At 46.6% G+C, this 10,568-nt stretch overlaps 1 protein-coding gene across 4 annotated transcripts in view; it reads right to left on the bottom strand.

The window, feature by feature from the left end:
- Positions 1–739: 739 nt before the first annotated feature.
- The window catches only part of KIAA0040 (KIAA0040 ortholog), a 32,431-nt gene continuing 22,602 nt past the window's right edge, over positions 740–10,568 (bottom strand). For 2 of the 4 annotated variants that reach the window (XM_074390182.1, XM_039460103.2), the window contains one exon: positions 740–1,517. In XM_074390182.1, coding sequence (XP_074246283.1) covers positions 1,088–1,384 — 297 coding nt within the window. In that variant the 5' untranslated portion in view covers positions 1,385–1,517 and the 3' untranslated portion in view covers positions 740–1,087. Of the gene's footprint in view, positions 1,518–6,925; positions 7,098–10,568 lie in introns of all 4 variants that reach the window. The other 2 variants (XM_010336101.3, XR_012515137.1) reach the window with 2 other exon arrangements.

Here is a 10,568-nt window from a genome sequence, read left to right as displayed (position 1 = left end):
TCCAGTGTGGCCTTCTGTGAGACTGTACTGATGATTGTCTAGTCCTTTCCCTGCTGCAAACTTTGGTTACATAGCAGGTACCTAGGTCAGGTGTAGCACCTCCTTACCCTTTCCATCTGTAAAACGTTCATTGCACAGGTACACAATTGCAGTCCACTGACGTAACTGAGTGGGCTTCCATAGCTTTCTAGCAGTCACTACCAAGAGGTCTTTGTTCTTGCTTGGAGAAAGGCACTTTGCTGAGTGGTTTGGGGAGGGTCATGTTTCAAAGAGAGGTCTTGGACCACCTTAAACACCTCTCAGTGGCAATGAGGACAGACCTTGTCAGGAATTACGAGAGAAAGTGCTTTCAATGAATTTTGATCCCTAACTCTTTAAACATCTTGGCACAGTTAAGGGGTCAGAGACCCAGGAATTCGGTGGGTTTGTATCAAGACGCACAGGGGTGGGGACTGTAGCAGGTTGCTGGAATGTCCAATTATGGGTACTTGTAGTAAAAGTTTATGTGTAGAGATAGAAATAGGAAAGCATGCATCTCTAACCTGAGTGGTTTATGGAATAGACGGTGTATGGGGAGCCTTGCTGGTTATTTAATTGTATATATGTGTCTGAATCTGGCTAGGCTTTCCCATGAGACATTTTTGTGACTGTAGATAATGTACTTCCCTGCACAAAGTACACAGCCAATAACCATTTAGTGAGCAGAATATACTTGCCCATGTACCTGTTGCCTGAATTTCTGTGTGCGTTATGTACGTGTGCACACACTTGGGAACCATATCGAGATGTAGGGATAAATGTTCTTTGTGCTTTTGCATATGGGGTATGTCAGAGGCAGGTGGGAGTCATCCCTGGGTCTGCAGTAAGGAGCATTGCTATTGGACACATAGCTGCCGAGCAGTACCCAAGAATTGTCCACGTGCCCCCTGGGATTGCCCTCCAGTGGACACTTAGTCTGAGGTTTGTTCCTTGGTTGAGTAGTTACTCTGCGGACCTAAGTGCATCATTTCAGGGGTTCCTGAAATATCTTCGTGTGGTCAGAAGGAGGCTTAGCCCCAGAGAGGGGACACCTCTGCTTCCTGCCTAACTAAACAGGCAGTGATGGTCTCTTCTCCATCTGGAGAAGCTTGGGTTGAGCAGAGATCCAGAGGTCGTCTTCAGCCTTCTTCTTCTTCTTCTTCTTCTTTTTGTTCTGCTCTGGCTGCTGGCCCCTCTTGCCTGGTCGGCTACAGCAGCAATGGCAACAGATGAAAAGGAGTGTGATGATCACCAAGAGCGGCAGGCCCAGGAGGACTCCCAGGCAGATGGTGTTGTAGATGCCTTCTTGGTGTTTGGCCAAGATGGTGTCCCACACAGAGCTGAAGAAGGCGCTGATTCTCTCCATGGTGCTTGGCTAGATTCGGGCCAGAGAGCCCTCTTGGCTCACTAGCAGGTCGTGGGCTCGAAAGGATGCAACCTTGACCACTTGTAATTTATTCCTCTTCCAGCTTTGGGTTTGAGCATGCCACCGACAGCACCTGAAGAGATTAAAACAGACAACTGAAGAGAAATGCAGAGACTGGTCTACAATTTTAATAGTATCATAGATTTTAGGCTTAGGAAAGGGGAAGGAATTGAAGATTTCCGGAGTTCGGTAAACTTGTATTGAGACTCAATGAACAAGATAAATACATGCATGTAATCAATAGGCATCAACTAATTCTTGCTATGTACACACATTATATTGGGCTTAGGATATAAAAATGAACAGTATATCAGATCCGGCACGTAGAAAGTTCTCAGCAGTTGTTGGATAAATGAATCAATGTGTGTGTTTGGTGTTCTGATGAGGGCTTGCTTCCCTGGACTCCTCTGCAACAGCAGTTCTGAATCTTTTTTCCACTGCAGCTCACTTGACAAGTGCTGAACACACTCCCCACAGGACAGTTCTGCATGTGACCTTTTATTAACATCACTTGCGGTTTTCAATGCTTATTGAAGCTTAAGCACAAGATGAGATGTCTGCGTCTTGCTGTCTGTAGTAGGGGCTCCTCTTGGCTAAGAGATCATCAGTCTTCATCCTGTCCCACCCTGCTTTCCTTGCTGTCCCTTCATGCTCTCTTCCCTACTTCATGTCTCCACCCCTCCTTACATCCCATTCCTGTGCCTGAGAAGTCCTCTCCTCCCAAGGCTGGGAGAACCAGGGGTGACCCTTTGCTGGCTTTCCACTTTCTACCTTCCTCTCCCTCATTACCCTTGTCTCTGTTTTCTGTCCCTTGACCACATACTCCAAAGTCTCCTGCTCTCTTTCTTCTCTGTGGGAGAGGAGTCCTTGCAGGCTGCTTAGTGATGGTGCTTAGAAACCGGGGTGAGGTTCTGGGGGCCTCCCTGCTCCTGTCCTGAACTCAGCATATAGCCGGGGCCATTCTGCTTGTTGCTTACGCAGAGTGGCCCCCCTTCCCCGGTCACCCCTCTACATATAACTTAAAGCTCAGCTCTCAAGTATAAGGTCTTAGAGGCTGCCTTCAGTTCTGGAATTATAGGTTCTTGTATGCAAACAAGACTTCAAGGACAGGCATAATTCAAGGAAATTTAAGAGGCCTGTTGGTGCAAGACGTTGCCCAGGACCCAAATATCAAGGAGTCGTTGATTTTCAGGATAGACACTCTAGAGATCACCCCAATCAACTCTCTCACTTAAGGATGAAGAATCTGAGGTCCAGATCAGTGAGGTAACATGTCTGAGGCCACGCAGAGCCATCCAGGCCACACAGGGCCACCCAGACCTCTGGACAGTGGGCCCAGCACTCTCTCTAGGCTGCTAGGCAAGCAGAGGAACTAAGAATGATGATGATGTCACTCTGTACTTGCATTTCACTTGATACTTTTCTAATCATTTTCATGTGTATTTAATCTTTTGAGTGAGCAACAGGATGGTGCTGTGTCTAGGATGGGAACACTGGGGGACCCAGGCCTGGAATTCAAGGTCAGCTCAGGCTTCAGTGCATACATGTGCAGCCCTCCTGGGTGATGTTTTCTACATGATGCCCCAGCAATTGTTCTCAGAGGTCTAATTCCTTGGATAGCATGCTCTATCAATGTCTCATGATCCCAGGGCCCATGTGCCCATCTAAGCCCCAGCTGACCTGAGTCCTTGTCTGCTGGCATGTAATCCCACCCTCTCGTGGTGTTATTTATACAGTTTTTGCAGGTGTACAAATTGGCACCTACTACTGAACGATTTGGGCCATAGAACCTGGAAAAATGCCATAGGAAGACAATAATAATTTTAGCCAACTTTTAGTAAGCCCTAATTATGCACCAGGCACTGTTCTAGGCACTCTATTAACTCATTAATCTTCGAGACACCCTTATGAAGTAGGTACTGTGATCCCCCATCCAGCTGAAGAGGTAGAGGCACAGGCCACATGGTGAGTGAGTGGCAGAGCCGGCCTCACTCAGTCTGGGGAGTTTGGCTCCAGATCCCCAAGGAGTGAGCTGTTCACAGGTGTTGCTCTGTGGCCTCCTATTCCTTTGTGTGGAATTAACCCGTTTTTGGCAAGCAGCCCAGGATTTACAGACTCTTACAGTATTTGGCTATTCCCCAGATTGACTTAAATGCTTATCCCAGTCTATTGTAGGAAAGACTGCAAAGAGTTTTATTTCTCATTGTTAGATATTTCCCAAATGCATGAAGATACATAAAATAAAAACACATCCTGCCCAAGTGCAGGTTTATAGAAAGCATATGGCTGCCTGAACTTAAACTCAACATGCAACAGAGAAGTATCCTGAGTCATTGGATACATTGATGAGAGGACGAGAGTCATGTCCTCTCGTCCAAGGCTCGGGCCCAGCCGCTCTGAACAGCCCGAGCCACGGATCTGCCCACACACCATCAAGCTGCCAGGCTCTCTGTAGAGAAAAGCAGCCTTTAGTCTGCTTCTAAGCCCAAGTGACGCTCCACCTCAGGCCACTCATCTCTCTTCCGGGTTTTCCTTCTCCCTTTACCACGATCTTTACTTTAACCTCGGCCCTGGGTGGCTTTTTGGCCCTGCCTGCTGGAATCTTTCTGCTCTGTTTTGGGAAGGCTTTGGGTGCTTTTCTCTAATCTGATCCTACTCACAGCTTTCCTGATTCACATTAGACAACACTGTCACCACAATAGTTCACCAACTATTCTGTGCCAGGGGTCATGTTGATCCTGCAGGGAGCAGATAAGCATCAGGGGCCCCTCTGGGTTCAGCCAGTGAGGATGGAGGGCAAGCTCAGGGAGAACATCAGGGCAGTTTTCATGAAGGCGGAGCCACTTGGGGAGGGGACCTTCAAGATACGTAGTATTTTTACAGAGAAATATAGGTGAAAAGGATGTTCAAACATTCCAGGCAGAGAAACTTCTAGAACATGAGCAGGAGAACAGAAGGTCTTCTGGTGAGTCTGGGGCTCAGTGTGGGAGAAGAGAGGATGGGAAGGGAAGCTAGAGAGGGAGGTGTGGCTAGGGTAGAGTGGCCCTCATAGGGTTTGCGTTTCTTTGGGGACTTTTCAACAGGAGAATGTTGTGATCAGGGCTGCCTTTCAGGAAAAGCTAGCGAGATCTTAAGAACTCTGGCAAATGTGTTAAGAAAGCTCTTTAAATCTCTTTATCCGTTTATCAAACATTCACTGAGCACCTAATGTGTTTCACACACTGTTGGGTGTTGAGGATTCAAGAGTGAATGACAAAGATATGGTTTCTGAGCCTTGTCCATCCTGACTATTGAAAGATCAGGTCATAAAAGCCAAGTATAGTAAGCCAATTCCAACCTAGATTGCTTAGTTGGCTGAGATAGAAGCATGTATTTGAATTGTATGTTTATCTCAATGTATTGGGCCCTCCCACTCCTTCCAACCTTTGTCTTAAACTCATCCATCCCTTGGCACCTAAAATGGCCTTTGAATAAATCGATTTCTTTTCAAGCTAAAGCTAAGTCAATAATTCACTTTTGGATTCCTCAAGGGACTTATTTGAGACTGCCCTCCATACAGCCAAAGCGTATTCATTAACATTTGGGAACCCAGTCTGGGGAAAATTCGATTAAAAGGTATTCTTTATATTTTTTAATCTAAGAATTCTTTTATAGGCACCCCCTAGGTTACTTGCTGAGCTCTGCTAATCTATAGTGTTTCATTAGTATTTATGAGTCTTGCAGTATTAGCATTTCCAGAAAACAATCAAATATCTCAGTGGCATGAATTAGAAGTTAGAACTTCCATGGAATGCAAAAGAAGACACACTTCAGCTTCGGTCCCCGGAAGTACGCTCTGGGAGACCTAGCCTTTTGTTGGCTTTTGAGTATCACTGATGCTGCTTGAAAAGCAATTCATCTATTTTTGTAAAACCAACAATAGGTGCCAACCAGCCTCATGTGCTACGTTGTGATTATGGGGGTGGGTGAGAGGAGAGACAAGAGGGGAAAAGTTACTTTCAATTTCTTTGAAACCAAATATTATTTACCTCTATAGCCTCTGTAGTATCTAGGTAGGGAGAGAGAATCATTCATTCACTCTTTCTGCCGCAAGCTTCTATCCACCCATGTGTGAGGTGTCGATGGGAAACAGTGATCTCAGAGCCAGAAGGCCTGGTTTTGAGCCCCGGGTCAACCTGCATGACCTTAGCGAGTTACCAGACCTCAGCTGCAAAATGAAGCTAATGAGCTTCGCTCCTAATGATGTTGTGGGGATTAAAAGGGCTCAATATATTTAATACATTCTGTAAACTGTAAAATACTTATACAAACACAATCCATAAAATAGTGAGTTATCTTGAAATAACAATGGACTAATTCGAGCCCTGAGCTTTTCTTCCTCCTTCCTCACCTCCAAGCCAATCCCTATTGCCAAAGAACGATGGGCCCCCACCGCATTCAAGTGTCAAGGTCTTCAGAAGTAATCTCCCTGATATGGTTGGTCTGTCTGTATGCGGCTGTTACTCTAGACTCTAGCATACAGAAACAGGATGGAGAGGGGTCTCGCGGGGAACATCTGAAGGTGCCTGGAGGATTGCTGAGTTCATAGGTGAGGCGGAGGACAGCAGCTAGCCATCTGCAGGCCCCAGCCCTCCTCCCAGGCTTTGGGACCCTTGGAAGTATTTCAGGGGTGGGTCATTCCACAGGGAGATCTGCTTCAATCTCTGAGAGCCAAAAGCTACTGCAGGCTGTGTCCAGGGCTGGCTTTGGCACTGCTGTTCCTTCCAGTGCTCTCCAAGAAGGGAGCAGGACATTCTATTCTGTGCCAGCCTCTCATTGTTCCTGTTTGTTAGGTAAGATAAAACATGTAAAGCTCTAGAATGGCATCTGTGAGATAGTAAATACCTTCTGGAAAGGTTAATAATAAGGATCACATTGGCACCCACTTAGGATCCCTGAGACCAACTCCAGCGTGATCTCCAAATGGCACAAAGCGTCAGCCTCCTTGTAGGGAGAGGTGGAAGGTTAGGTTCTCTATGAGAACCTTAAGAGGCCCCTCTGCTGCTGCTGCTGCCTCCTGGATTTGTTGGGGGCGGGGGGCACGTTTTATAACTGACAGTTGGGAGCAAAGACCTCTCCTTGGGCCTTTGCTCAAACGGTTTCATTGAGCTTTCTGCCTTGAGTTGCGGTGATCACTGTGCTTGCTTTAGCTCCTCTGCCCGAGGATCCCAGGTCCCAGCAGGATGAACTGTTGGCTAAGAAGAGTCATTTAAGGAGTTAAAAATACAGATTCCTGCATCCCGTTCCTGGACACTCTATTCAGTCGGTCTAGGATGGGCCCAGGAATTTATGTTTATAGCAAGCAACCCAAGGGTTTCTGGACAGTTGTCAGGCTTGAGAACCATTGCATAAGCCAGTTGAGCAGCCGACCTTCATCTAAGCACAGAAGCCATGTGCTAAATGAGGGAATGACTCATGGGTGAGAAGGGGGCAGAAGTTTACCTCCACACACAGCGGCACAATGGCCTGCTTGGAAAGCCTCCTTCCACGTTAATTCTTAATCCGTGTAGTCAGGGGATCTGGGCCAGAACTGCTTTCCTGGAGGTCACGTTCAACGTAGTAAATGTTCGCTGAACACCGACCCTGTGCATTCAGATCCTGGTAACCGCCCAGTCTGGCAAGGGGGAGAAACAAAAATAGAAGTACAGTGTGCTGAGTTCTGTGGTCAGGTTCTGTGCAGGGGGATGTGGACGCAGCACGGCAGAAGCAGCCATCAGTCCCGCCTGGAGAGGATCGAGGGAAGGGGATGAAAGGAAACGACCATCAGGATGGGTGTCTGAGCAGGCATCGTGCAGTGACTAAGTACTGAGCACCTACTTCTGCTGGGAACTGTGTATCCAGAATAAGCAAATCAGATTCCTGTCCTTTCCATGCTCCAAGTCTAGTGTGGGAACTGAAGCAAGCATTCATTAAAGAATGATACAGACAGGTGTGAAAGTGAAATTATGGTGAGTGCCATGAACAAGACCCCATGACGCTACAAAAGGGGTAACAGGGAGGTCAGGAAGGCTCTGACGAGAGATGACTGAGCTAAGATCAGTGTAGGGTGTCTGGAAAGTCTTGAAACACAAACTTATTTAAAAGCATTTCCAAGTAATATGCTTGATAGGCTTTTCTTCAACCTTTTCAGGTGAAGTTCTCTCAATTTAAAGAAATGAGTTCAATTGTTAATACACTGTAAGTGTCCCCCTGAAGTCTGGAAACATAGGCAAATAATATGTGTATTGTGCTTTTTATTAGGTGAACAAATTAGACCCATTGCTGTCCCTGAAAAGGACCCAAAAGGACAGTGTAGCTGACAGGAGCAGTGGTGGGGGTGAGGGTGGATGGCGGGGCCCATGAATGGCAGCCCCACACCACAGGACCTTCTAAGCCACGTGGAGGGCTAGAGTGTGCTGTGAGAGCCATGGGGTTTTAAGCAAGGAGGGGACATAATTAACGTGTGTTTCAGAAAGAACACTCTCACTGAGGTCTGAGAGGACAGATGGGAGAGGGTATAGAGGGAGGAGGTGATCACAGCTGTCCAGGGAAAGTGGCAGCTGGGCTGAGAGTGATGATGGTTGGAAAGGGCGGGATGGGGGTGTGGCTCCGGTGTTTTCCAGGCGACGTGGGCGGGAGAACTCTCAGGCAGAGGGACACAAGAGGAAGTGTCCCTGGGTGTGCCCAACTTTCCTTCTTCTAACACTAGTCTCCCATGAGGTCTCTGAATCTGGAATGTATATGTATATTATTTTTTTTTTCCAAAACAAGAAAACCATCAGTCTCTACCTGGCTCCCCACCATCTCTCCTGAGGGTTTAAAACCTCTTATTCAGCCCCCACCCTCTCCACCCTGCCTGTCCAAACCTTGCCCCAGCTCTTAAACCACACTGCCTTGCAAAATCCCTGTGGTTACGATAATATCACACACTTCAGAAACCAAGGCTCTCTGGCTGTGAGGGCACAGAGTGGAACCTCAGTCAGAAGTTATTAACTTGGCTGTTCCAGATATATATTTTCTTGATGGTTCTCACCTTGCTAACCTGGCATGCTCAGGTGCCCTCTAACAGATATAAGTACTGTTTTGTATAAAAACAGTCCGATCACAGCAAATGATCTGCTTGTAGAACATTACGTTTATTATAACTTAGACCCAGCTCTAGGCATTTAAAATAGGTATCTACATTTTCCCCAATTTAATGAACTGCTTCAAATAACTAGTCCTAATACAAAGTTGGAAGCTCTTTTCCCCTCCAGAGTATATATGATGCGTAGCTAGATATTGAGTATTAAAGGAAAATAGATAGTAGTTTCCCTGGGAATTGATGTTATAATTATGGTTGCAATTTTGAACAAAAGCTCAAATAGAGCATCAACAGAAAAATGATTAAGGCACCATGGTTATTAAAGATAATAAAATGATGTTTTATCATGTAAACATTCTGGGATTAGAAGAATCCTGAAATGGGCCATCTGGTTGATTACCTTACTTTATTGATGGGAAATCTGGGACCGAAGAGGCTATATCTTGTGGGAGATCGGCCAGCTAGTGACTAGCAGTGACAGGGACAGAACCAATGTCTTCAGAGGCCAGATTACCTTCCTGCCAGGTCTCTCCTACAAAACTCCTTAAAACTAAGCATTGGCCGGGCGCGGTGGCTCAAGCCTGTAATCCCAGCACTTTGGGAGGCCGAGGCGGGTGGATCACGAGGTCGAGAGATCGAGACCAACCTGGTCAACATGGTGAAACCCCGTCTCTACTAAAAATACAAAAAATTAGCTGGGCATGGTGGCGCATGCCTGTAATCCCAGCTACTCAGGAGGCTGAGGCAGGAGAATTGCCTGAACCCAGGAGGCGGAGGTTGCGGTGAGCCGAGATCGCGCCATTGCACTCCAGCCTGGGTAACAAGAGCGAAACTCCGTCTCAAACAAACAAACAAACAAACAAACAAAAAAAACAAACAAAAAAAAAACCTAAGCATTGACACCATGCTTTGCAAGATGCCCACTACCCTCTCTTTCTGAGCACAAAGGAGACCATGCTTCTCAGTCCCTTACGTCTCTGTGGGGCCATGTGACTGAGTTCCGGCCAAGGGAACGTGGCTCCTGAAATCTTCTCCTGGGTTCTCCCTGATCTCTCTCTGCTTGCTCATTGGCTGGCCAGATGCAGGGCATCTGGGGGACTCAGAGCCCTGGGGACAGCAGAGATGGAAGGTGTTCCTGAATGACTGCATGGAGCACAGCACCCCTGCTGACCACAGTGAACAGTGAAATGAGTTAGAATAAACTTTTGCTGGGTGAAGCTACTGAGATTTGGGGATTTTCTGCTACAGCAGTTAGCCCATCCTGCCTAATACAAGAGACAAAAAAGCTAATGTTGATAATGATTATGAATTACCATTGCCTATATAATCCCTAGAATGATCTGCTTATGACAAATGTGCAGTGTGTTCGATAACTCTCCTGTAGGGCAGCTTTGGCCCAAGAGGGGTTTACTTTTGTGCTTTTGAGCAGTGTTTCTGGGACCAAATATCCTGGGTCCGAATTCTGGCTCTGCCCCTCACTAGCTGTATCATATTGGGCAGGTCAACCTCTCTCTCTGGGGCTGGGTTTTCTCATTTGTAGAATGGCATTGATAATAGGATGTTGTGAGAATGAAATGAGTCAGCAGAAGTGGAGTGCCTCAGAGTCTCGCCTGGCAATAAAAGTTAGTCCTGATTGTTTGATCCCAAACAAATAGGCTGGCCAAAGTCAACATCCCTTGACTCTCTAGCTAACGCTGGTTTTGTTTGTCTTTTTCAAATGTGGGATGGTTCTGGAGTTGTGACTTTGATTATGTAGGTCTCCTTTACAAGGCATTTTCCATTTTCTCTAGTTTTCCTGCGGTAGACGAAATTAGTTCTTTCATCATTCTCTTTCAAAGAGACCATTTCAGAATTAAAATATGGATAAGCATCACTCAGGAGCTGAATTATAAGGGTTTAGATACAGTTCCTTCCCCTCTCTGCAGGGATCCCCCAAGATTGTGTGGAGTAGGACACAGGAGTCTCCTTCCTTATCCCCCACACCAAACTGCCCTTTTGTCTTTTCCAACTTTCCCTTCTTCC

The sequence above is a fragment of the Saimiri boliviensis genome, chromosome 19 (assembly GCF_048565385.1).
Source record: "Saimiri boliviensis isolate mSaiBol1 chromosome 19, mSaiBol1.pri, whole genome shotgun sequence".
Lineage (NCBI taxonomy): Eukaryota > Metazoa > Chordata > Mammalia > Primates > Cebidae > Saimiri > Saimiri boliviensis.
The sequence above is the reverse complement of the archived record's forward strand: the minus strand, read 5'-3'. Positions and strand labels throughout refer to the sequence as shown.